The sequence below is a fragment of the Lithobates pipiens genome, unplaced genomic scaffold (genome assembly GCF_037356315.1).
Source record: "Lithobates pipiens isolate NorthernLeopardFrog02 unplaced genomic scaffold, aLitPip1_a1.2 Scaffold_22, whole genome shotgun sequence".
In the NCBI taxonomy this organism is placed as follows: Eukaryota; Metazoa; Chordata; class Amphibia; order Anura; family Ranidae; genus Lithobates; species Lithobates pipiens.
In genome coordinates, this window is record NW_027507784.1 from 19,528,153 (window position 1) to 19,556,103 (window position 27,951).

Consider the following 27,951-nt stretch of genomic DNA (forward strand, 5'->3'; position numbering starts at 1 on the left):
CGGGACCGAACTTGACCCCGAACCCCATTGATGTCAATGGGGACCAGAACTTTTGAGGACTAAAATGGCTCTAAAAAAGTAATGAAAATGGCTAGAGGGCTGCAAATGGTAATAAAATGTTGTTAAAATCATGGCAAGTGCTCTGCAAACAAATGTGGATAGGGAAATAACTTAAAATAACATAAATATATATATATATATATATATATATATATATATATATATATATGCTGGAGGCCCCCTTTCTCAGAAGAAGAAGTACAAGAAGTGATTAAGAACCTCAGATACTCAACGGCACGATGCCACACATATGGTGGGAATGTGCCAGAATACACCCTTTCTGGAAAAAAATTATTCAACTTAATGGATAAGCTAGTGGGAAAATAAAATACTTTAAAATTAAAAAAATAAAAATTATAATCTTGACGTAGGAGGACGAGGTCCATATGGAGTAGAAGGTTGAGGTAGCGGTGGATGTGGCGGTGTAGGTGGAAGCGGCGGTGGAGGAGGACGAGGTAGCCAACTCTGGTTCAAAAATACAACAATGGCTGGGTAAGGCCGGTGATGTGTCGTATTCTGTCCCCCGTCAGATAGTGTCCGCCCTGTACTGCGTTTGCTCAGTATGTAGGACAAGGGGATTTCAAAAATCTCCGAAGACAAATGGCGCTGCGCGGTGAGTCCAGGTTCAAGCCACACCATCCGAGGTTCAAGCCAAGCGAAGCGAGGCTGTGCCCGAAGCGTGGCGAGCGAAGTGTGGTGAGCGAAGCGAGCCTGTGAGAGGCCCTGTTACTATGTACTACCGTATGTCCACTTGGATGGTGGGGCTTGAACCTGCACTCACGGGGCAGGCGCCGTTCATCTTCCGAGATTTTCGGAATCTCCTTGTCCTCGGGCCGGACACTATCCGATGGCCAGACAGTTTTTGTCAGAAGACCGGTATACATGTCTATTCTGCACATGGTACGGACAAGTCCTGTGGGCTGCGCTTGTCTGTGATAACGCTCCCTGCCATGCTAAACACATATTCAGATAATACACTGGCTGCAGGGCAGGCCAGCACCTCCAAGGAGTAAAGGGCAAGCTCAGGCCATGTGCCCAATTTGGAGACCCGGAAGTTGAAGGGGGCAGACCCATCATTCAGTATGTGTAAGCGTGTGCACACATACTGCTCCACCATGCTGGTGAAATGCTGCCTCCTGCTAAGACGTTCCATCTCAGCTGGTGGTGCTGGTTCTTGTGGCATGCTGACAAAGCTTTTCCACATTTCGGCCATGCTAACCCTGCCTTCTGAGGTGCTGGCGGTGCCCCGGCTGCATTGGCGACCTCTTCCTCCTCCTCTGCCTTCGCCTTGTGCTTCCACCGTACCCCCGCTGTCAGGTGGGAATGCCACCAGCAGCACGTCTACCAGCGTGCGCTTGCACTCGCGCATCTTACGATCACGCTCCAGTGAGGGAATTAAGGACGGTACGTTGTCCTTGTAACAGGGATCCAGCAGGGTGGCCACCCAGTAATCAGCACCTGTTAGAATGTGGGCATCTCGGCGGTCATTTCGGAGACACTGTAGCATGTAATCGTTCATGTGTGCCAGGCTGCCCAGAGACAACGAAAAGATGTCCTCTGTGGGAGGTGTATCGCCTGTGTCCTCTGTATCCCCCCAGCCACACACTAGTGATGGCCATGAGCTGGTCTGGGTGCCACCCTGCTGTGAACATGGATCCTCCTCCTCCATCTCCTCCTCCTCATCCTCCACCTCGTCATCCTCCAGAACTGTTTCCTTGCTGCCGGACAATTGTGTACCTGGCGTTTGTTGGTGCAGGAACCCACCCTCATAGCCACTTGTGAATGACTGCCCTGAAAGCCTTGCAAATGATCCCTCTTCCTCCTCCTCCTCCTGTGCCACATCCTCTTCCATCATCACCCAAATCGTTTTTTCAAGGAGGCATAGAACTGGGATAGTAACGCTGAGACCGGCGTCATCGGCACTGACCATGTTGGTGGAGTACTCAAAACAGCGCAGCAAGGCACACAGGTCTCGCATGGAGGCCCAGTTATTGGTGGTGAGACTGGGTGAGAGACAATGTTAAGGAACCGGAGGCACTGTCAGCAACCCAATCTCCTATCGCCTGTACTTGTCCTGGTCTCAACATTCGTACAGCCGCATTAGGCCCGACCAAATAGGCTCTGTCGTCTACTCGCACCTGAGGAAGGTGTTTGACTTGTGCATGTAGCTGGCACAGATCGACCACGACCTCTCCCTGCAACAGGAGCTCCACCAGCAGCACCATGACCGGAGCCACATCCCTTCTTTGACGTTCTCCTCATATTTTCCAAATTTAGGATCTTGCCCTAAATGGGTGTTTTTTCAATAGCAGAATACACCCAGAGTATGTATACGTGTAGCACAATAGAACAAAAATATATAAATTGTGTAACACACACCTCCACATATGCCGAACACTGCAAAGTTTTATTTTTTTGCACTAAATGGGTGTTTTTGCAATAGCAGAATACACCCAGAGTATGTAAACGTGTATCTTAGAGCTGCAGAAATGGCGAAAATGCTATTAAAAAAAATGTTTTTGCCCTAAAACTTTTTTTTAGAATAGCACAATAGAAGAAAAATATATAAATTGTGCAAACCACACCTCCACATATGCAGAAAACACTGCAAGTTTTTTTGTTTTTTTTGCACTAAATGTGTGTTTTTGGGGGGTGTGGCCTGATGGCACATGGAGTAGGACGCATCCCGGTGAGGTCGTGCATTGATCCTGTCTCTAGTGTCATCCTGAGACCCACAGCGGTGATTTATACCCCCAAACCGGCTTGGCAGATACCCCGGACGCTGGCCGACATGTCCCCGCCAAAATCTGGAAAAAACGCTGCTGCGAAACTGGCACAGTACCGCCAACAGGAAGGAGAGGAGCACAGGGAAGATGGCGGCGCTCATAATGCAGGGGTGAGAGATCGGCGAAAGACACAGACAAGCTTCTGGAGGCTATTACTTTCTGCCGCACGTCGCTCACTTCTCAGATAGAGGAAGTGAAGGTAGACATCTCCTTAATTAGGCAGGATCTGCACAAGCTTCGTGATTGGGTCAAATCTACAGAGATCCGCATCAGCGGAGTAGAAGATGCCATTCCACCGCTGCAGACAGGGGCAGACCGCATGCAACAACAAATTCAACAGCTGTTCTCCAAGCAAGATGAAATGGAGAACAGGCTTAGGAGATGCAACCTGTGCCTGATCGGCCTCCCAGAGGGAGCGGAGGGTAAGGACCCTACCACTTTTCTTGAGCAATTGCTGGTTAATACCTACGGTAGGGAGGCCTTCTCTCCCATGCTGGCGGTGGAAAGAGCGCACCGAATGCCGGCTAGACCGCCCCCCCCCAGGGGGCTCCCCCCCGCACGTTTATAGCCAAGATGCTTAATTACAAAGATAGAGACACCGCGCTGAGATTGGCCAGAGAACGGCGTAATATCCCTGTCAGCGACGTTAAAGTCACACTATTTCCCGAATTCTCTACGGAGGTTCAGCGTTGATGCCAGGGATTTATGGAGGCCAAGCGTAAACTTAGAGACAATAACTTAAAGTACGCCATGCTCTTCCCAGCCAGATGATGGAAAAGTGTCATTCTTTGAGGACCCTGCAGAGTTGATTGCCTGGATCGAGCGGAGAACAACCCCTGCCAGAGAGGATTGACTGTGCTGTGAGTACTCTGTGCTTGAACTCCCTAGTGCATGCAATGGCTTGTAGCCCACGTATTTGCTCTGGTGGCCATTTTACTTAAAGACATCTATAATCTTTTTTTCTTTTTTTCTTATTATGGAGGATATCTTTTTCCCTGTTATTTTTAATTTTTTCTGTTTTCCTGTTTTATTGTGGACCTAGTGGTCTGCCTACTCCCCTGCTGTTCTTATTGTGGCTCCAGACAGTCCTCCCACTCCAGATGGCCATTATATTCTGTTGCATACTCTAACTGAACTTGGGACATGTCCACACCTGCCTAGGTGGGTCACTAACTTTGATTTATTACTTATGACTGTGATGCTGGTTGACAGCCATTTGGGGGATGTCGCGATTCCCTTGAGTCACCTCCGTGACCGGAGCCTCCGGACGATAGAAGTCCTACTGAATTCATGTAAGGTGCAGCAAGACTTTGCCCCGAGCACCTCCAAGAACAGTAGTCCTCTTGCATGGAACCGTATAAGGAAAGTACACGTGCTTCATCGTTCTCATGCGTGGGGTGATATTACTGTGATGACTGAGCTCCGGTTAATCCATTGGGTATCCGGCCAGATACCAATACCCAAAAGGTTCCATGTAGCGTTTCTACTGCATATGATTCAGATAACTATTTTTTCTTGGACATTAGGTTATTTTATGTTTGGGGATTGTGCCCGCACCAGTTGGGGTCAGTGCAGGGCAGGGAGGGGGGTGGGTTTCCAGGGTTGTTTGTAACAGTGGTTACTATGATATGGGCACAGACATTCACATACTGCATTTATTTGAACCGGCTGGGCAGGGCTCTGTTACCCGTGTGCGTGGTCGCACTCTCTGTGATTGGCATCCGGGGATTGGCCATTGGCCGTCTTGGACTGGTGTGCAACTGAGTACCACTACGACGCAATTAACCTACTATGGCGTCTATAAAATTCCTTACTTGGAACGTGAGGGTCCTGCGTGAGCCTATCAAAAGGACAGCAGCCTTCGCGTTCCTTAAGAAACAAAGGGCTGACATAATTGCACTGGTGGAAACACATGTGGAGGGTAGGCTTCAGATGGCCCTCCACCGCCCTTGGATTGGCTGGGCCTTCCACTCTTTACACACGTCCCACTCTAGAGGGGTATCATTATTAATAGCAAAATCAGTCCACTTTGAATTAGACGAGGTGTGCTCAGATTCACAGGGCAGATATGTATTCCTGTCCACTAAATTATATGGTGAACCGTTTCTTATTATGGCCTTCTATGTACCCCCCCATTCACCACGACCCTAATTGTGGAAGGTATATAGTTTATGGCCAGATACCCAGAGGCACAGGTGGTATGGATGGGGGACTTCAACACCACACTAAACACAACCATGGATAGACTTAAGCCGCCGCCACTGGCTGAGGGGCAAAATGGGGATACCAAGCGATACAAACTTATCTCCTCTGTTCACCTAGTAGATACCTGGAGGCACCAGTTCCCTTACAAGCGAGCATATTCATGCTTTTCCTCCACTCACAACTCTTTGTCCCGAATTGACTTTATTTTTATTTTCCAACGCCTCACACCGAGACTGCTGGCGGTGTCCTATGGCCCCAGATTGATGTCAGACCATAGCTCTTATTCCATGACAATTAGCATACCCCTAGACAGACTACCTTGGGCCTGGCATCTGAAACCCTTCTGGCTGTCCCTGCTGCCAGAGGACGATATGCTTCCGAAAGAGTGGAGCCAGTTCTTTAATGATAATGACCACACCGCCTCAGTTGCGGCGGTGTGGGACTCATTCAAACTCCATGCCTGAGCGACACTGACATCCCATATAAACAGAATCAAGGCGGACTCTGCAGAAGCCCTGGACAGGGCGGTGACAGAGCTTTCTCATTCAGAATGCACATATGAGACAGACCCCTCTCTGGCGAACGCAAATACACTTAAACTGCAGACGAGAGTGGTAGCTCAACTACAATATACAAAAGCCAAGCAGAAACTGTTTTTAAACAGAAGAGATTTGAACACTGGGAGAAGGCAGGTAAACTTCTTAGTCCATAGTGAGGACAGGCCTCCAATAATTATTACCCTACAGGGTCAGGGCGGCACGCCAGTCTCTGACCCCTGTACGGTGATAGCCAGGCTTAGAGAGTTCTTTAAAGAGCTATACACATCCACGACAACAGATGACATGGCACCTATGGACCAATTCCTTGAAAATATTTCACTCCCCCAACTCTCAGAAGCTCAGAAAGACCTTCTTGAGGCTCCTCTTACCAAGGAGGAAATAGTTACTGCCATTGAGGAATTTGCTAAATCCAAGTCCCCGGGTTCGGACGGTCTTCCCATAGAATTCTATTCCCATTTTTCTGAGACACTAACACCCAGACTACTTGCTCTTTATAATAATCTATTCGACACCCTAACACTACCACCTTCAATGAGGGAGGCCGTCATAGTCCTCATACCCAAGCCAGGTAAAGACCCGGGATACCCTGAGTCATACCGCCCCATCTCCTTATTACAAGTGGATGTTAAAATATTAGCCAAGATTTTATCCATACCAAGTAATACTCTCCTTAATACATGCTGACCAGGTAGGGTTTATGCCAGGCCGCAACACCTCCTTTAATCTCCGGAAACTTTTTATCAATTTACAGGCCACACATGCAAACGTTGGAACTAGAGTTGTGGTAGCTTTAGACACCGCCAAGGCGTTCAACTCAGTAGAGTGTAGGTACCTCTGGAGATGTCTGGAGGGGTACGGCTTCGGACCTAAATATATTAGATGGGTTAGGCTGCTTTACCAGCATCCAATGGCCAGGGTGGTGGCGAATGGGTGGTCCTTGCAACCCTTTGACCACGGTAGAGGCACAAGACAGGGCTGCCCACTCTCCCCACTTCTATATGCACTTGCCGCGGAACCTCTTGCCGTGGCTATCCGCTCAGACCCAGAGATTAAAGGGCTCACACTCGGACCCTTAACTGAAAAGATTAGCCTTTACGCTGACGATACCTTGCTCTATCTGGCGGACTCTGGCGCCTCTCTACACAAAGCGCTTAAGGTGATCGAGATGTTTGGGACTTTCTCCCGCCTGAAAATTAACTGGGGCAAGTCCCAGATATCACCGATCGATAGCTTCCCAAATCCCAAATCTCAGACTGCCATGACACTCCAAAGGGTCGATACTGTTAAATATCTTGGCATAAACATATCCAGGACTCCGGCAGATTACATTGCTCTAAATATCGAACCGATCTTTTCCCTGGTCAGAAAAAAAGATAAACAGGTGGGCTCGGCTGCCCCTTGGGGTGTGGGGATGTATAAATCTGATAAAGATGGTGTTGCTCCCCAAAATACTCTATATTCTCTGGCACACTCCGGTTTATCTACCTTTAAGATATTTTAAGTCCCTTGAAGCCCTTCTCAAACCATTTGTGTGGGGGAATAACAGACATAAGCTTGCCTGGCAGACACTTAAAAACCCGACTGACATGGGCGGAACAGCCCTCCCGGACTTTAATTATTATTATATTGCTTCGCAACTGTCCCAAATCTTTCACGTTGATAAGACGGACAGAGAGCGTTTCCTTACTTTCATATGCCCTCGCTGGGCACAATGCACGGGAGACCCGATTAGTGCCATCTCGAAGGGGCGTGGGGAACACGGGGACAAGGGAACATCGGATGTCGCTACTATATCACTATAGGCGCATATGGGACTTGGCATCCACTAAACTGGGCATTCCATCGCACAATGAATACACACCACTCTGGCACAATAACCATCTACGGTAATATCTCTGTATCCAAAACCCAGAAATATGGGCTTCACGCGGCATATGCTATTTGCATCATCTAATCGCTGATGGGACTCTTAAGACCTTTATTAACCTTAAGGAGGAGTTAACATTACCCAACTAAATGTTCTTCCACTATCTCCAGGTCCGCCACGTGACTCAAGCGCAATTTTCGCAGCCCCTCCCGCAACCCGCTTCTAATCCTCTCATAGCTATAATTAAGGGCACAGACCCCCAGAAACTTACTTCGTGTTTCTACAATATGCTCTCCACCCATCCATTGGCAAAACTGGCATATGCTCTGAAGCCACGATGGGAGAGAGAGGTAGGGGCAATGGAGGATGAGGAGTGGGAGGAGGCTCTGGAAACTTGCAAGACGGTCTCCCCCAGGCTCTCTGATAGACTCACCCAAATTTATATACTCCACGAGCCTATCTTACCCCTCTTAGGGTGGCCAGATTCAAAAGGAACCAGTCTGCTGTGTGTATAGGGTGTGGTCTCGTAACGGGCACATTTTTCCATCTATTATGGGCCTGCCCCAACCTTCAAGGGTTCTGGAAACAGGTAGTGTCCTTTCTACATGATGTCATGGGATCTCCTCTGGGGCTTGACCCAAAGCAGTGTCTGCTTGGAATATTCCTAGATAGGTTATATGCACACATTCCTACTGGAAACTTTGTTTGCTGCTAGGAAAACCATTGCTAGAAAATGGATGAGGCCAGAGCCCCCGCATGTATTAGACTGAAGAGGGAAGTAAACGCGACTCTACCACTACAAGAAATTCCTCTACATTAATAGAGGCTGCCCAGCCAAATACAATAGAATATGGGACCGCTGGCTGCAGGAAGTAGACACCTGCACATAAGGGATGTTTGCCAAAAAGTCAACGGTGCCCCTGTGGGTACACATAGTGTCCTTACCACATGTATCATTACTGAACAATGTTCCCCAATAAGTCCTTACCGACGGAGAAGCTCTGAATATACCATGTAGCTGTATTTTCTATATTGCCTGATTTGAAATGTGAATGAGTGTATTGACACTGTTAAGTTATGTATACTTTTGCCCAATAAAAACCTTTTTTGAAGAAAAAAAAAAAAAATGTGTGTTTTTTCAATAGCAGAATACACCCAGAGTATGTACAGGGTGTATGTCACAGTAACATGTGCACTGAGCTTGCAGATAAAAGTTATATTTTCTCTGGCACTGGGCACTGGGCTCATTTACCCAACCAGGTAAATCTATGTAGATCGCTGAGTTATTAGAATAGATTTCTGAATCTGGACTCCTAGATAATTCTCTCTCCCTCAAAGCACCAACAGGAACCTTACCCTACAATGTCTATCTTTTCTCTCAGTGCAGTGTAAAATCGCTGACTAATTAGAATAGATTTCATAGTTGCCAACTGTCCCGAATTTCCCGGGACATTCCCGGTATTAGGACCCTTGTCCCGATTTAATTTTGTCCTGGGACATGTCCCGGGAAATTCGGTTTGTCCCGGTTTTTCGCCGCTGGCTGCTAGAGGTCCCTTTTAAAGAAGACCAGAAGCTGGTCTACAATAGAGATGCTGCGGCACCGCCCACCCCCACTGCCAGTGTTTGTGAAGTGTATAGAAGGTGGGCGGTGCCGCAGTTCAAACTCTTTCCGCGTGGCAACGACGGCGTCTGAAGGATGTCGGGGGGCCAGTCTGGATGTCAGAGGGGGCCAGTCTGGGTGTCAGAGGGGGCCAGTCTGGGTGTCAGAGGGGGCCAGTCTGGGTGTCAGAGGGGGCCAGTCTGGGTGTCAGAGGGGGCCAGTCTGGGTGTCAGAGGGGGCCAGTCTGGATGTCAGAGGGGGCCAGTCTGGATGTCAGAGGGGGCCAGTCTGGATGTCAGAGGGGGCCAGTCTGGATGTCAGAGGGGGCCAGTCTGGATGTCAGAGGGGGCCAGTCTGGATGTCAGAGGGGGCCAGTCTGGATGTCAGAGGGGGCCAGTCTGGATGTCAGAGGGGGCCAGTCTAGATGTCAGAGGGGGCCAGTCTGGATGTCAGGGGGGGCCAGTCTGGATGTCAGGGGGGGCCAGTCTGGATGCCAGGGTGGGCCAGTCTGGATGCCAGGGTGGGCCAGTCTGGGTGTCAGAGGGGGCCAGTCTGGGTGTCAGAGGGGGACAGTCTGGGTGTCAGAGGGGGCCAGTCTGGGTGTCAGAGGGGGCCAGTCTGGATGTCAGAGGGGCCAGTCTGGTTGGCTGGGGCCTGTCTGGATTTTGGGGGCCTGTCTGGATGTCAGAGGGGCACCAGATGTTAGGAGGACTGATGGGGACACCAGATGTAGGGAGGACTGATGGGGACACCAGATGTAGGGAGGGGCTCTGCTGATGGAGGCACAGATGTGAGGAAGGCTGCTCTGATGGGGTACCTGATGTAAGGAGAAACTCTGCTGGGGGCAGCTGATGGCATCTGGTGGCAGGCAACGTGGCTAGTGACGCGCTCAGGGCTCCCACTGATTCTGCGTTATGGTGAGTTGAATGATTTCATTTATTATTACAATGTAATAATAGAAATAATACCCTTCAATCATCCTGATACCATAACAATCATGGCCCCAGGATGATTGAAGCGCCAACACCAGGTATTTGGAGTATCTTTATTTGCTGATTGTCAAACTCTGGAAAACACACATTGCTATTGTGGTGTAGGATCAGGGGCTGCTGTCCCTCCATCCCCCCTTTCCCTCTCCACCCACCCTTTCCCTCTCCATCCCGCCCTTTCCCTCTCCATCCCGCATTCATCTCAGATTGTAGCCACACCCCTTTGAGCCATGCCCATGTATGCCAAACCCACTATTTTACTTAAACCACGCCCATATTTTGCAGCGCTGCACGTGCCGCATTTTCACCTTTTCCTATGCCACGTTTATAACCATATACCCCGCCCCCTAATTATAATACAACTCCGCCTACTGCCAAAAAAGTGTCCCGATTTTTTTTTATTTATTTTTTTTATGATTTTGGCAACTATACATTGTCTATCTGGGGAAAGCTAGCTAACACAGGCTACCGACCTGTACATGCTCAGTTGTGTCTTTTATGCTGGAGAGAACAGTTACTTGTTCTGAGAGCTAGCCAGGTCACATGATATTGACATCACACATGTGGACGTGTATACAGGCTGAAGTGAAAATCTCCTCCTTCCTGATCTCTCAGCACTGGAGAAACTGTGCAATTTATGATGCAATCGTGGTATACAGATCATCCAAAAGGTATATGATGGTAATATTTTAATTGTAAAATGTAGATTTATAAGCTGTGGGCACTGTTGGGGGGGGGGGGGGGATGAACTATTTTCATATTACTGGGTTTAGGAACACTTTTATACAGAGAATGCATTGAGGTAAGTAAAAAAAAAAAAAAAAAAAAACCCTTTAGTCTTTGCAACCACTTTAATTACAAAAAGTTAACTTTTTCAGGTTGGGCTGTAAAAGCCCAGCAGTCATAACATAAAAAAAAAAAAAAAGGGCTAACTTTACTGTTGTCTTATTTATTTTTTAATTACATTTTTATTTTATTTTTTTTATTTCAAATTCAAAACCATGAAAATATAGACCGTATAAAACTTCGAGGAGGAGAGGGAGGAGGGGAAGGAGGGGAAGGAGGTTTTGCAGATTCCCTTGCTCTACGTTCAGCTTCCATCACTGCTTTCTCCTTTTCTCTATCATGAAAAAATTTGAATAAAATGTTTTTTCTGTCAATCTTCTCAGCAATAGGATCCCTTTTCTCTCCCATTCTGAACTCCACATCTTTAATGAGCTCATAAAAACACTTCAGGATGGTCTCGTGTTTACCGCGAGTTTTCAGGTGATCTTCCGTGGTGTAATTCTCCAGTGAAAACATATTCTCTACCCCCATCTGCCTGAATTTTTCCTTCACGTCTGGCAGATTTCCGTGGAGCTCACGAGTGATGACCACGATGGGCATAAGTCCTTAAAACAGAAAAAAAAAACAAAAACAAAGTGTGAGTTTCTTTTTTGGTATGGGACTAAAGTCAATCTACATTGAGACACCCCCTTCTCTGTGTCATGGAACAAGCATACCCATGGTTGTTTCTTGATCTGTGCACCTGTTATATCAAAAATTTCTTCTAATATTCCGTCCCGGTACGTTTGTATTTTAATACACTCCCACCAGAGATGCAAAAAGGTTCCCAGTGCGGTTCATCCCCTCCAACAAGTTGGGGGGTTGTCCCGCCCATAACCATGCATTCTCTGGGGGTGGGGGGGGTGGGGTCACGTACCACCTGGTGAGCAACTTATTGGACATTTCCGTTGTTTGTGTATCCTTTGCTACTGAGTGCGCCAACCTAATTATCTTGTTCCCATGTTCATCGTTTCTTAAAGTGGTTGTAAACCCTTACAAACCGCTTTGACTTACAGGTAAGCCTAGATTAAGGCTTACCTGTAGGTCCAAGAAATATCTCCTAAACCTATACGGTTTAGAAGATATTTGCCCAAAGACAGGCACCGCCGTCTACGGCGCATGCGATGTAGACAGTGGCGCACTGAGCGTGGCATTTCCAACAACGGAGCTGCCGCGCGTGTCGGCTCCCGTGCGCATGCGCGGGAATGACGTCACCGCGGCTTCGCCGAATGACAGCGGCGGAGCTGCGAGACCTCACCGAAAAGATGGATGCGCTGGACTACAGGGGACAGCGGTGACTTCGCTGGCTCCTGTGTCAGGTAAGTGACACATAATGGGCTACTATGCGATGCGATGCGATGCGATGCGATGCGATGCATAGTAGTCCATTATGCTTTGCCTTTGCAGGGAATGAAAGAGGAAGTAAACTCATCAGGGTTTACTTCCTCTTTAAGGGGCCTATCTCCCTTTCCCAGTTTTCTAGGTAAGAAGGATATTCGTGGTCCGCTTCCCGCATCAATATTTTGTATATTTTCGATATCCTTCTTACTAAACTTAGAGGGGACTTCAATAGCTTCTCTAGGGGTCTCAGTTGGCTTCTTCACAGTGGTTGTGGTAAGGTTTGGGCAAAGTGTTGTATTTGATCTCCATTTATCTAGTGATTTATGTCCCCATTCCCGAGTGATTTCCTCATAAGTGAGTATTCTATTCCCTTCCATCACATCCTGCAGTAATATCTCCTCCTTTTTAGCCCAACTTGTAAAATATAAGTGTTCCTCCTTCCCAGGTAAAAAATAAATAAAAATGTGTGTCTAAAAGTGACATTAATGGTGAATTATGATCCCAGTTGTGTCTTCTACCTACTCTATCCCAAATCTTTAATGTGTTTTTTTGTCAAAATATTTGTGATGGATCCCAAATCTTGGTGTTGTGATGGTATCCATATCATTTTTCCCTATGTCCGTTCTACTTAACCACTTCCCGATCGGCGCACGCCGATGTACGTCGGCAGAATGGCACGGGCAGGCAAATGGGCGTACCTGTACGTCCCTTTAAATTTGCCGCCCTGCCATCGCAGGACCCCTGTAAGTCCGGTCACGGGTCCCGTGGACTCGATCGGCACGGGCATACCCACAATCGTCTCACGGAGCGGCTGAACAGGGAGATGACGTTGTAAACAGCATCTCCCTGTTCTGCCTAGCAACAAGTGACACTGATCTCTGCTCCCTGCGATTGGAGCAGAGATCAGTGTTCACTAAAAGAAAGCCCAACCCCCCCACAGTTAGTAACACACCCCTAGGAACACTTAACCCCTACACTGCCACCCCACTGGTTAACCCCTTCACTGCCAGTGTCATTTACACAGGAATCACTGCATTTGTATAGCAGCGATTGCTGTATAAATGACAATGGTCCCAAAAAAGTGTCAAAATGTCCGATGTGTCCGCCATAATGTCGCAGTCACAATAAAAAAAAAAAAAAAAAAAAAAAAAAAAAAAAAAAAATCGCTGATCGCCGCCATTACTAGTAAAAAAAAAATAATAAATAAATAATATTAATAAAAATGCCATAAAACTATCCCCTATTTTGTAAACGCTATAACTTTTGCGCAAACCAATCAATAATCGCTTATTGCGATTTTTTTACCAAAAATATGTAAACGAATACGTATCGGCCTAAACTGAGGGGAAAATTTTTTTTTATATATTTTTGGGGGATATTTATTATAACAAAAAGTAAAAAAAAATATATTTTTTCTTCAAAATTGTCGCTCTATTTTTGTTTATAGCGCAAAAAATAAAAACCGCAGGGGTGATCAAATACCACCAAAAGAAAGCTCTATTTGTGGGACAAAAAGGACGTCAATTTTGTTTGGGAGCCACGTCGCACGACCGCGCAATTGTCAGTTAAAACAACGCAGTGCCGAATCGTAAAAAGTGGTCTGGTCTTAAGCCAGGGAAATGGTCAGGGGCTTAAGTGGTTAAAGTGGTTGTAAACCCTTACAAACCACTTTGACCTACAGGTAAGCCTAGATTAAGGCACCATAGACAGCGGCACGCAGGCGCACTAAAGCCGTTAGCAGCATATGCCGTTAGTGGCGGCTCCCGTGCGCATTGTACGGGAGTGACATCATCGCTGCATCGGCGCTGTGAGTGGCCGGAGCAGCGATACCTGGAAGAAGATGGACGCGCCGGACTACAGGGGACAGCGGTGATATCGCTGGCTCCTGTGTCAGGTAAGTGACACATAATGGACTACTATGCGATGCGATGCGATGCATAGTAGTCCATTATGCTTTACCTTTGCAGGGAGACAAAGAGGAAGTAAACTCATCAGTGTGCTTTTTACATGGCTTGGTCAGCTCATTCTAATTTTATTCAGTTATTAAATTATATCATTTTATTACCTACTTTGGCATTACTGTGGCAGTAACTCTGTACAGCATTACAGCAGTCGGGGGAGCTGCAGAATATAACTCAGAAATAATAGAAAATAGCGGAATACACAGTCCTTTGTATAGAGCTTCCAGGATTGTGTGTGTAAGTAATATTGTAATAAAAAAAGTTGGGCTGATTTAGAAAACACGGGTACGTTACTTTGTCCAGCTGTGCCCTTCTGCCGACGTATAAGTACAGGAGACGGTCGGTAGGCTTGTGCAATTTGTTTCGTAACGAATTGAAATTCGGATGAATTTTGCATCTTTCAGACATTCGGATGCATCCGAATGTCCGAATAAAAAATAAATGAATAACAACGAATACGAAAGAAATATAACGAATGAATTAGACATGATTCGGTAAGGCTTCATGCACACGAGACGCAGATGCAAACTCTGCTGGACACATGTTTTTAAAAGCTGAAACCGGCGTTTAGAAACGCGCGTTTTGCCGCGATTTTTACCGCGATTTAGCGGCGTTTTACCGCGTTTGCGTCTAGAAGCGTTTAGTTAAGCTAACATCATAGACCCGCCCCAGCTCAAAAAACAGTATTATTAACTATTTCAGCAATTTTGTGAGACCAGAGTGAGTAGAAGCAGCTGTGAGAGCTGCAGTGTACTTGTATTTAGCGTGTCACTTGCCACGGCACCTGCCACAAGTTGGGGATTGTCCACTTGCCACATCACCTGCCACGTCACTTGCCACATCACCTGCCACAAGTTGTGGATTGTCCACTTGCCACGTCACTTGCCACATCACCTGCCACAAGATGTGGATTGTCCACTTGCCACATCACTTGCCATGTCACTTGCCACATCACCTGCCACAAGATGTGGATTGTCCACTTTCCATGTCACCTGCCATGCCACCTGCCACAAGTTGTGAATTGTCCACTTGCCACGTCACCAGCCACATCACCTGCCACAAGTTGTGGATTTCCACTTGCCACATCACCTGCCACGTCACTTGCCACGTCACCTGCCACAAGTTGTGGATTGTCCACCTGCCACAAGTTGTGGATTGTCCACTTGCCACGTCACCTGCCACGTCACTTGCCACAAGTTGTGGATTGTCCACTTGCCACGTCACCTGCCATGTCACTTGCCACAAGTTGTGGATTGTCCACTTGCCACGTCACTTGCCACGTCCCCTGCCACAAGTGGATTGTCCACTTGCCACGTCACTTGCCACGTCCCCTGCCACAAGTGGATTGTCCACTTGCCACATCACTTGCCACGTCACCTGCCACAAGTTATGGATTGTCCACTTGCCACGTCACATGCCAGTCACCTGCCACAAGTTGTGGATTTTCCACTTGCCACGTCACCTGCCAGGTCACTTGCCACGTCACCTGCCAGGTCACTTGCCACAAGCTGGGGATTGTCCACTTGCCACATCACCTGCCACAAGTTGTGGATTTTCCACTTGCCACGTCACTTGCCACATCACCTGCCACGTCACTTGCCACGACATGTGGATTGTCCAATTTCCACGTCACCTGCCATGCCACCTGCCACAAGTTGTGGATTGTCCACTTGCCACGTCACCAGCCACAAGTTGTGGATTGTCCACTTGCCACGCGACTTGCCACATCACCTTCCACGTCACTTGCCACAAGTTGTGGATTGTCTACTTGCCACATCACCTGCCACGTCACCTGCCACAAGTTGTGGATTGTCTACTTGCCACATCACCTGCCACGTCACCTGCCACAAGTTGTGGATTGTCCACTTGCCACGTCACCTGCCACAAGTTGTGGATTGTCCACTTGCCACGTCACCTGCCACAAGTTGTGGATTGTCCACTTGCCACGTCACTTGCCACGTCCCCTGCCACAAGTGGATTGTCCACTTGCCACGTCACTTGCCACGTCCCCTGCCACAAGTGGATTGTCCACTTGCCACATCACTTGCCACGTCACCTGCCACAAGTTATGGATTGTCCACTTGCCACGTCACATGCCAGTCACCTGCCACAAGTTGTGGATTTTCCACTTGCCATGTCACCTGCCAGGTCACTTGCCACGTCACCTGCCAGGTCACTTGCCACAAGTTGTGGATTGTCCACTTGCCACATCACTTGCCACCTGCCACGTCACTTGCTACAAGTTGTGGATTGTCCACTTGCCACATCACTTGCCACCTGCCATGTCACTTGCTACAAGTTGTGTATTGTCCACTTGCCACGTCACTTGCCACAAGTTGTGGATTGTCCACTTGCAATTGCAATTGTTTAAAATATTTTTCCAATGGTTTTTCTTCATTTGCAATCATTTTTGAGATTTTTAATGTAAAAAAAAGGGTCACCTTTAAAAACGCTTATAAACGAAAACGCGGCAAAACGCTGAAACGTGGAAACTTTCGCATCTGAACCCATTTTTTTGCTTCTGGAAAAACGAGGTTAAACGCAACTGCATAAAAATGGCAAAAAACGAGACTGTGTGCATGGATACATAGGATAACATTGAATGAGTTCAGGAGCAGTTGAAAAAAAGTGTCCAACTGCCTCTGAACACACGTTTAACTGCGTCTCGTGTGTAGTGATGGCCGAACGGTTCGCCCGGCGGTCGTTTTGCGGCGAATTTCGGACGTTCGCGGTCCGCTCGTTCGGCGGACTATTGGCGCTGTTCGCCCAGCGGACCTTCATGTTTAATGTGTAAAAGAACTTTGACCTATGATGACACATCCATCATGGGGTACAGGACAGCCAATTGAGACATTACAGCACATGGACACTTGGACATTCCCCCTAACTTATAAATACACCCGATCCGGTGGCCATTTTACATTCTTTCTTCTGTCACTATAGGGAAAGGTTGCTGTGTGGAGTAGGGAGAGATATATCGCTAGCTATTTGGTACACAAAAGTTCTTTTCAGGACTGGTATAGGTGTTAGGTGTATATAGGTTTGCTGTGCTACTGATTGTTGCAGCAGCCCGAGTGTCTTTTGTCAGTTTAGAGAAAGGGACAGGACGGTGCTGCAGGGAGAGTCAGTTTAGTCATCATCATCATCATCATCATCATCATCATTAGCTGTTACTATCAGGTCCACAAAAGAGCTATTCCAGTAACCAGTAATCGTTCCAGTCTCCTCTGTTTTGCCAGTTTGTATAGGGACAGGCAGGAAGCAGTGTGTCAGGCAGTGAGGGTCAGTTTAAAGAGTTGCTGTTACTATTAGTTCCACAAAGGTTCTTTTCAGGACTGGTATCAGTGGTACGGTAATAGGCTTGTACACGTATAATATTCTTTCTTCCAAATATAGAAAGAATATTATACTTGACTTCTGCCCTTCTGCTGCAGTCTGCTAATCATTCACAACTCACTTTTTCCACAAAGCTCTTTATCAGGACTGGTAACTTGGTCTGTGTAGGGTGCTACAGTACATAGGGTTGAGTGAGGTACAGTCTGCTGTTCTGTAAGGACCGCTATCGGTCCACAATAGATAGGGTTGAGGTGCACCACTGCTGACCGCTGCCCTATACTGCAGCAGTCCTTCAGCAGTATAGGGACTGACGTACAGTCTGCTAAACACTAACACACAACCTGCTTGGTCCACAAAAGTCCTTATAAGGACTGGTAACTTGGTCTAGGGTGCTACAGTACATAGGGTTGAGTGAGGTACAGTCTGCTATTCTATAAGGACTGTTATCGGTCCACAATACATAGGGTTGAGGTGCACTACTGCTGACCGCTGCCCTACACTGCAGCAGTCCTTCATTGGTATAGGGACTGAAGTACAGTCTGCTAATCACTTAGGCCGCGTACACACGAGAGGATTGTCCATCCAACTTAGTCCGCTGAACCGTGTTTCAGCGGACAATCCGATCGTGTGTGGGCTTCAGCGGACTTTTTCAGCGGACAGTCTGACGGACTAAGTGTTTCGGAATTTCCGTAATTTTGTCCGTCCAAACTTGGTTTCAGCGGACAGTCTGCTCGTGAGTAGGCAAGTTGGACGGACTAAGTATGGCGCATGCTCAGAAAGGATTTACACGGCCGAAGGTTGCATTGCAGTGTATTGGACGTCGTATTTCTAGTCCCGTCGTACGTGCTGTACACGTCATCGCGCAAGCTTTCAGCGGACTGTCTGTTCGTCGTGTGTGGTCAAGTCCGTTCATTCAAAAGTTGGACGGACTGTCTGTCGGATTGTCTGACGAACTTAGTTGGGCAGACAATCCGCCCGTGTGTATGCGGCCTAATACACAACCTGCTTGGTCCACAAAAGTTCTTATAAGGACTGGTAACTTGGTCTAGGGTGCTACAGTACATAGGGTTGAGTGAGGTACAGTCTGCTATTCTATAAGGACTGTCATCGGTCCACAATACATAGGGTTGAGGTGCACCACTGCTGACCGCTGCCCTATACTGCAGCAGTCCTTCAGCGGTATAGAGACTAAGAGTTTTGTCACAGGGTGATTTAAAAAAATGACAGGCAGAGGAAGAGGCAGGCCCTTCCGCAGGGGTGGTAGGGGTAGGGCAGGAGCAACAGCCTTGAGCCAAAGTGGGAAGTTGCAGAAGGTGCGTTCAATTACTTTAAAGGACGCACCAGACTTGGTTGAGTGGCTCACTCAGCCTTACTCTTCTGCACCCTCCTCATCCTCTCGATCTGCACCCTCTTCTTCACTCTCTGCTATGTGCACCCCCAAAGACACTACCACCAACAACACCACCACATACCTTCCGCTTGAGTCACAGGAATTATTTTCCGATCCATATCAAGAGGACATTTCTGATGCGCAGCCACTCTTGGTATTGGATCAGGAAGAGGAGGTAGCAACAACCGCTACTCAGCAGTCTGTCGACAGTACCCAGATCAGCCCAAGGAGGAGGTTGGTCCCCGGTGTTGCTGCCTACTCCGAGATCTCTACTTATAGCGGTGGGGAAGGTGACGTTGATGACGTGTCTAGTGATGTCACGTGGGTGCCCACAAGAGAGGAAGAAGAGGGGAGTTCAGAGGGAGATATGGACCAGCAGATAGGGAGGAGAAGCAGGACTAACTTACATTGCACAGGAGGGACAAAGCAGACTGCAAATGTATCAGGAGCGAGTCATCGACCATGTACGGTCACATCTGGCGCTCCCAGGACACCGGCACATGGCTCCGCAGTGTGGGCTTTTTTTAACGTGTCCGCTGCTGACAATAGCGTTGCCATCTGCAATCTTTACAGTCAACGCATTAGTCGCGGTAAGCCCAACACTCACCTAGGGACGTCCGCCTTAAGAAGGCACATGAGCAGCCATCACCGAGCCCAGTGGGAGCAACGGAACACACAAAGCCACACTGCAGGCTCTCAGCGTCAAGCCTCGTCTTCTACTTCTCTCTCCCCTCTCTCCCCTCTCTCCTCACAATTGTCCTCCACTCCACCTTCCATCACGCCAAGCTCACGTTTTTCTGCAAAAAGGCTGGCTTCCGTGGGCCTAATGTTCGAGCGTAAAAAAATGATGAAGCCAGATAACCCTCTTGCCCAACGGTTGACGGCTGGCTTGTCAGAACTCATAGCCCGCCAACTACTGCCATATAAACTGGTGGACTCGGAGGCCTTTCGCAAATTTGTGGCCATTGGAACACCACAATGGAAGGTCCCAGGAAGGAAGTATTTCTCGGAGAAGGGCATCCCAGAGCTATATGGCCATGTTCAGCGGCAAGTGAATGTATCTCTGGCACACAGTGTTGGTGCCAAGATACATCTGACCACAGACACGTGGTCTAGCAAACACGGGCAGGGAAGGTATATCACTTTTACTGCCCACTGGGTGAACCTTCTGACGGCCGTCAAGCATGTAAACTGTGGCACCCGCGTAGATTTGGTTTTACCGCCACGGATTGCATGCAGGCCTGACTCTTCTTCTCCTCCTCCTCCACCCCATCCTCCTCCCTCTCCTCCTCAGCTGCCTCCTCCTTTTCTGCTGCTAGCTTCTCTTCCGCTGCACCGCCCAAGCTCCCCAGAACCTATTCCACATGCCAGGTGAGACATTGCCATGCCGTGCTGCGTCTGTTGTGCCTGGAAGCCAAGAGCCACACTGGCCCGGCACTCCTTTTAGCTTTGCGTTCACAGGCAGATCAGTGGCTAACACCGCTCAATTTGACAGTTGGTAAAGTGGTGTGTGACAACGGTGCCAATCTGCTTAGCGCATTGAAACAGGGCAAAATCACACACGTGCCATGCATGGCACACGTCTTAAACTTGGTCGTGCAGCGATTCCTTGTCAAATACCCTGGGGTCCAGGACATCTTGCGGCAGGCAAGGAAAATTTCGGCCCATTTCAGAAGATCTTACACGGCCATGGCTCGCCTTGCTGACATTCAGCGGCGACACAATCTGCCAGTCAGACGTCTTATTTGCGATTGCCCGTCGCAATGGAACTCAACCTTCTATATGCTTGATAGGCTGCTCCAGCAGAAACGTGCAGTTAACGTCTACCTGTATGAATTCTGCGAAAGAAACGATTCTGGGGAGCTGGGTTTTTTTTCACCGCGCCAGTGGCTGCTCATGCGCAACGCATGCAGACTTCTGCGGCCATTTGAGGAGATCACCAAACTGGTCAGTCGCAGCCATGGCGCCATCAGTGACATGGTACCTTATGCCTTCTTTATGGAGCGTGCATTGCGTCGTGTCATTGATCAGGCTGTGGAGGAGCAGGAGCGGGAAGATGAGGAAGTCGCAATGCTGGATGAATTCCCAGGGGGGGCTACTCTATCTGAGACAAGTCAACAACAGGAGTCTGAAGAGGAGTCAGAGGAGGATGGTGCCGGGGCGGATGAGGAGGATCAAGAAGAGCATGCTTTAAACCTTTCTGGGATCCCTGTTGTGCGTGGATGGGGAGAGGAGAATGAAGAGGACGACATTATCCTGGATGATGAGCAGGAGCCAGGCCACCACACCGCTTCCACTTTAGTGCAAATGGGGGCTTTTATGCTCCAGTGTTTTAATAGGGACCCCCGTATAAAAAGCATAAGGGTCAAGGACCAGTACTGGGTGGCAACGTACTTAGACCCCCGGTACAAACACAAAATGGCGGAAATGTTACCACCATTGCAGAGGGCTGTCAGAATGCAGCACTTCCAGGCCTTGCTTCGAGAAATGCTGCATTCTGCTTTTGCGTGCGCTGGCAGAGGAGCAATTCCCACTCCCAGAGAAGGATTTGCGGGTACCAATCCAACAGCGCCTGCAAAAAGAGGCCGGTTTGAAGATGTGTTGGTGACTTCGGATATGAGGTCATTCTTTCAGCTGACCCATCGACAGGTGTCATCCGGATCCAGCATCAGGGAACGCCTAGACCGTCAGGTGTCCGACTACATCGGGTTAACGGCCGATGTGGACGCTCTGAGGAGTGATGAACCCCTGGACTACTGGGTGGGCAAAATCAAAAAAAAAAATCTGCGCTTGGTAAAAAATATTATGATAAAAAAATTACTTAAAAAAACAGCGGCTGAACACAATAACCCAGATACTAGGCACAACAACAAAAATGTGAACAACAGTGCAGCGCTTACTACTAAGTGAATTTACATATAACTAAATATGACTGAATAAATTCTCATGAAAGACCTAGGTATTAGTGAATCCAAAAAATGGACATCAGTGATGAATAATATTTTACAAAAAATGAATTAGTCATATGCCAGAAAAAACATTGCCAAAAAAAATATGTAGAAAAAGTGTATTTACCAAAAAATATTGCTAAAAAAACAACCAACAAAAAATTCCAAAAAGTCCCCTGCATTAAATATGTGAAAGTGACTTTTCAAGGTCCCATACAATTGAACATGTGAAGATGATTATTTGGGGTATAAAATATAAGTGAACAGAAGTAAAGTTGATCCCGTGTAACTCAGGTGAAGGTGCTTGACCACGTAAACTTTTTCACAGCTACAACTCAAGTAAGTAATGCAGGCTTACCAGAACATCTATTAATGTGCACAGATATGAATTCCCAAACAATTCGAACCGGTGGGACCACGAGCCGGTCCCTCAAACGCTCCATAGTCACCAGGGCGACTCGAATCCTCTTTCCGGGCGGGAAGGCAAAAGTCAACCCACACCTTCGGGTGTTTCGTAATCCAAGTCCGTTCCGGTCTGCTCGGAAGGCTCAAGATATCGTATCACCAAATGGATAAAAAGAGAAAGTGCGCCCAATCGTGTGATAAAGTTTCAAACACGTGGAGTTTATTATTCAACCGAATAAATGTTAAAAACTACAAATGACTCGATAGAGTTGCATAAAAGTAGTCGTAACATAAAAAATGAACAATTTTGCTAGCAAAAGTATAAAACGAGCGAGTGTTAATAGCACAACAGGTGAGCGTATCTACCCGACGATCGTTTCGTCACAATCTGACGTCATCAGGGGTACGCCCACACCCTCGTGCTAAAACCTTTTATAGCCTATGGGTAAGGTAGGGAGCCCCGCCATAGGTGCAGACAAAAAACATCCGTTCATGGATCCGATCAATTTAACCACCGAATGACCAGTTTATTCAAACAAGGTCAGAACCCAGATTCCTACCCCTTGGATAGGGTGGAAAGAGTGCTGAAATTAATCGGGTATCTCCCAACCAACATACATATTCCAACAAAGTCTAGGACCAATTTGTTCGAATAAGGTCGGGGCCCAGATTCCCTCCTGTTATTAGCAATAAAAAAAAATAGCAAAAATTTACAAAATGCCTACTAAATGGTACAGACATTCGATCTAGATCGAATCCCCCCATTTCATCCAATGGCCACATACACTAGTAGTAACATTTATCACACAATGTATCCACACAATAATGTCTCAGATATTGGAGACAAATTCAAAAATGAACAAAACTAGTGAATGCGTATAGATTTAAAAAACAACCATCCACAAAATCATAAAAATGTACAGATATAATGTTATGGTAAAGGGCCCAAACAGCATTGACTACCCATCATTACCCATAGTCCACTGGGTGGGCAGGCTTGACCTCTGGCCAGAGCTTGCCCAATTTGCAATCGAACTGTTGGCTTGCCCCTCATCCAGTGTCCTGTCCGAAAGGACGTTCAGCGCAGCAGGGGGGATCGTGACCGATAAGCGTACTCGCCTAGCTCACGACAGTGTTAACTACCTCACATTTCTAAAAATGAATGAGGCATGGATCTCGGAGGAATTCAACACATGTGACCAGTAGACCACGTATATGTCTATAAACAATATTTTTTAATTAAGCACACAGACCTTCTTTCTTCATTTGGCTCACTTCCTTGTCCCAAAAAAGCACACGTACTATTATGCCCCTACCCTCCTCTTTGAAGAGGTTGAGCGGTGTCATATTTCTACTGGGGCTGCTTATGAGGGGATCACACCATCCCTGTGCTGTGCTGACTTCCTCCTGGGGATTCTTATTATGAGGGGATCACACCATCCCTGTGCTGTGCTGAGTTTCTCCTGGGTCTGCTTATTATGAGGGGATCACACCATCCCTGTGCTGTGCTGAGTTTCTCCTGGGCCTGCTTATTATGAGGGGATCACACCATCCCTGTGCTGTGCTGACTTCCTCCTGGGGCTGCTTACGGTGCTGCAGTCAGTGCTGTATATCATGGTGCTGATGTCAGTGCTTAATGTCACGCTTCTGATGTCAGTACTCTCTATCACGGTGCTGCTGTCAGTGCTGTATATCACGGTGCTGCTGTCAGTGCTGTATGTCACGCTTCTGATGTCAGTACTCTCTATCACGGTGCTGATGTCAGTACTCTCTATCACGGTGCTGATGTCAGTGCTGTATATCACGGTGCTGATGTCAGTGCTTAAAGCGGAGGTCCACCCTAAAGTGGACCTTCCGCTCATTGGAACCCTCCCCCCTCCGGTGCCACAATCGGCACCTTTCAGGGGGGAGGGGGGTGCAGTTACCTGGATAATCCAGGTAACTGCACCCACTTCCGGGATAGCTCTCTGCGGAAAGGGGCGTAACTTACGCCCCTTTCCGCAAGTGCCCGCCCCTTCCCCAAGTGCCCCGCTGTCTGCTGGGAAACACACAGATCCCAGAGGCAGCGGGGAGCGTTCTTATTGCGCAGCGCAATTCGCGCATGCGCATTAGGGAACCGGGAAATGAAGCCGAAAGGCTCCATTTCCTGATTCCCATACCCAAGATGGCGGCGGCAGGACCCGACAGACGACCTAGAGATCGGCTTCGGGTGCCGACATCGTGGGCGCGCTGGACAGGTAAGTGTCACTATTTTAAAAGTCAACAGCTGCAGTATTTGTAGCTGCTGGCTTTTAAAAAAAAAAAAAAGCTGAGTCCCGGTGGACTCCCGCTTTAATGTCACGCTTCTGAGGTCAGTACTCTCTATCACGGTGCTGCTGTCAGATGACTCTATCACGGTGCAGGTGTCATTGCTGTATGTCACGCTGCTGGTGATCATCTCCTGCACCCTCTTTGCCTACCCTGGTCCCTGACCTTCCCTCTCCTCCATTGCCTTCATGCGCTCCACAGTCCTGAATTGTCAGAACAATTTCCCATATAAAAAAAGAATGCTTGTAGTTGTCAATCCCAAATTCACCTCATACATGTATTATGTCATTGGCCATGTGGTGGGACTATGTTTGCCCAGCTAATAATTATTTGGTGGCTGCAAATTTGACCTAAAGGTTTGCGAAGTTCGCCTCCCATTGAAGTCAATGGGGCCCGCCGCGAACGTTCGGTTTCGCGAACGGTTGGCCTCGTTCGCGAAACGTCCCGTCGGAAGTTCGTCCATCACTACTCGTGTGCATGAGGCTTAATTCTTTAAAGATCTAATGAAACAAAAGGTCAACTCAAAGTAAATCTTATAGTCCAATCAGCTAATTAATTTTGTGCCGGAGGATGGATTACTGGCAAAGGGCATTCCTGAGAACTGAGTTAGAAGGGTGTTGTATTGTATTTGAGCCGAGGAGAAGAGACGTTGTCATTGTGTGTGTTAAAAGATTCAATAAACAAAACGATTTTCCAAACTACGAATCATTATCACGAATGTCTATACATACATAAATAGCGAATTACAACGAATACGAACGAATGAATTCGACACTCTACGAATAATAACGAATTATCCAAAAACGTATTAACGGAACATAACGAATATAACATTATGTATTTTACAAATGACAACGAACCGAAACAAAATTTTCAGTTGTGTACAAGTCTACCGGTCGGGAATCGGTTAAAAGTTAAATTAAATGTTATAACATTGGTAACCCCCCCCCCCAAAAAAAACACTGTAAAACCAAAACTCCATATTACCCGAACACACACATTTCCTCACATGTACAATTTTTCCAAATATTTACAGTTTTAAAATATAGACTTCAGATATGTGTTTGGAAGAAAATTGTTTTTGTCTTGCAATCCATGTAGGCAAGATTCCATCTTTATATTGAATACATCTATATGGCGAATTCATATTCTACTTAAAGCGGTGGTCCACCCTAAAGTGGCCCTTCCGCTCATTGGAACCCTCCGGCGCCACAATTGGAACCTTTCAGGGGGGGGGGGGGTGCAGGTACCTGTACAGTACAGTTATCTGCACCCACTTCGGCGTAGATTATGCAGAAGCTACGCCCCTTTCCACAGAATCTACGCCCCTTTCCGAAGGTCCCCCGCTGCCTGCTGGGAAACACATGGATCCCAGAGACAGCGGGGACCATCCTTATTGCGCAGCGCGACTCGCGCATGCGCAGTAGGGAACCGGGAAATGAAGCCGAAAGGCTCCACTTCCTGATTCCCATACCCAAGATGGCGGCGGCAGCACCTGAGAGACGATCGAGAGATCGGCTTCGGGTGCCGACATTGCGGACGCGCTGGGCGGGTAAGTGTCATTATTTTAAAAGGCAGCAGCTGCAGTATTTGTAGCTGCTGGCTTTAAAAAAAAAAAAAAAAGCGAACTCCCAGCGGACTCCCGCTTTAATGATATGTTTCTATCATAGAACATTGTTATTCTGCCTCTATATACCCCTGAGAAAGAACATAAAGTTTCTGTTCGAAATGCGTTTGTTTCTCTGTCCTCAAGATCTATTCTGTTGACAGTTTCTGCAGGAAGTTTATATTGACTTATATGGATACATGTGTACATGAAATTTTATGTAGTGCCATGTTTTAATCTTGTATATTTTTTATGTATTTAAGATAGTTGGTTTTTGATATATAGTGTATAGTGTTCAGTGCCTATTATAGGCCCATCATAGAAGGGTTTAGCAAGTACCTGAAATAAAAAAAGCCTAGCAACAGAAAATACTATACCTCCCCAAAAGAAAATAGACCCCGATACGTTAAACCCCAACCAATGTTTTGATGTTGCAGACAGTAAAATAACAAAAGAATTATGCTGACAAAGTTTGAACTTGAAGGATTTTCCTTGAACCCATGGGCAGTGAACCTGAATCTCATCACTAGTTACCAGATTCCAACAAGAAAACTTAGATTATACACTCTTAGCCCTTGTACACACGGTCGGACATTCCGACGGAAAATGTCCGATAGGACCGTGTTGTCGGATAATCCGACCGTGTGTGGGCTCCATCGGACTGTTTCCAACGGAATATCCGACCGACAAACTTTTAGAGCTGGGCTATAAAATTTTCCGACAACATGATCCGATCGGACTTTGTCCGATCGTGTGTAGAGAATTCCGATTGGACAAAGTGCCACGCATGCTCAGATCAAATAATTCCTAGACCAAAGCTATTGGCTACTAGCCTGAACGTAGTCCCGCCATAATAAAATAACGTCACCACGTTTGAACGATCGGATTTTCTTTGTCCGACCGTGTGTATGCAACACCAGTTTCGGACAAATCCGTCAGACAAAATCCATCGGATTTTGTTGTCGGAATGTTCGGTCGTGTGTACAAGGGCTTACGGTAACAGCTAAATGAGGAAAAATAAGCAGGAAATTGTAATTGCTTAAGTACAAACTCTGGCAGATATTTCAAAGATGGCAAGGAATATAGTTAGGTATTTATTATTGTCATTTCAAATGCAACTTGTATAAATATCTGAAGGCGACCTGATTTTAATCTCTGATACTCCTCTGTACAGCAGCAGTCAGACTGAAAGAGGGGGAGGGGCAAAACTTGGGGTAGGTCAGATGTCCAGCACTCACATGTACTGACAAGTAACAAGGTGACTGGAGGAAAGAATAAAAGGACGAATTAATCATTATAGTCAAACAGGCATGTACTGGCCATCGGGACTACAGGGAGTTTCCCGGTGGGCTGATGGCTTAGTGGGCTGGTCAGGTGCAGTCCTGGAGCCGCTCCTCTGACAGTGAGTGATCGCGATTTCACTCCTGCCAGGTGGAGCAGCTGCCGTCACTTGCTGGAGAGAGGATTAGGCTTTCTGCTCCCTCCAGCCTGCAGGGGGAGCTAGACAGCCGACAGACTTTCTTTCCTTCCTCTCTTCCCTTATCACTTATCACATGACTTGAGAGAGGAATGAGATGCTGCCTTTAGAACTGTGAGTACATGTGAGGGGGGGGGGGGGGGGAGCATGGGGACACTCTGATGTAAGGGGGCTGCTGGTGATGAGGACACTCAGATGTAAGGGGACTGCTGATGGGTACACTCAAAATTAAAGTGGGCTGGTCTGGATGAAGTCCAGGGCCAAAATTTTTGTCCCAGTCCAGCCCGG

At 47.4% G+C, this 27,951-nt stretch overlaps 1 protein-coding gene across 1 annotated transcript in view; it reads right to left on the reverse strand.

Moving 5' to 3' along the window:
• Positions 1–10,996: 10,996 nt before the first annotated feature.
• LOC143923374 (uncharacterized) overlaps positions 10,997–27,951 on the reverse strand; it is a 79,457-nt gene continuing 62,502 nt past the window's right edge. Inside the window, exon 4 of the mRNA XM_077447001.1 lies at positions 10,997–11,458. Coding sequence (XP_077303127.1) covers positions 11,061–11,458 — 398 coding nt within the window. The 3' untranslated portion in view covers positions 10,997–11,060. The remainder of the gene's footprint in view (positions 11,459–27,951) is intronic.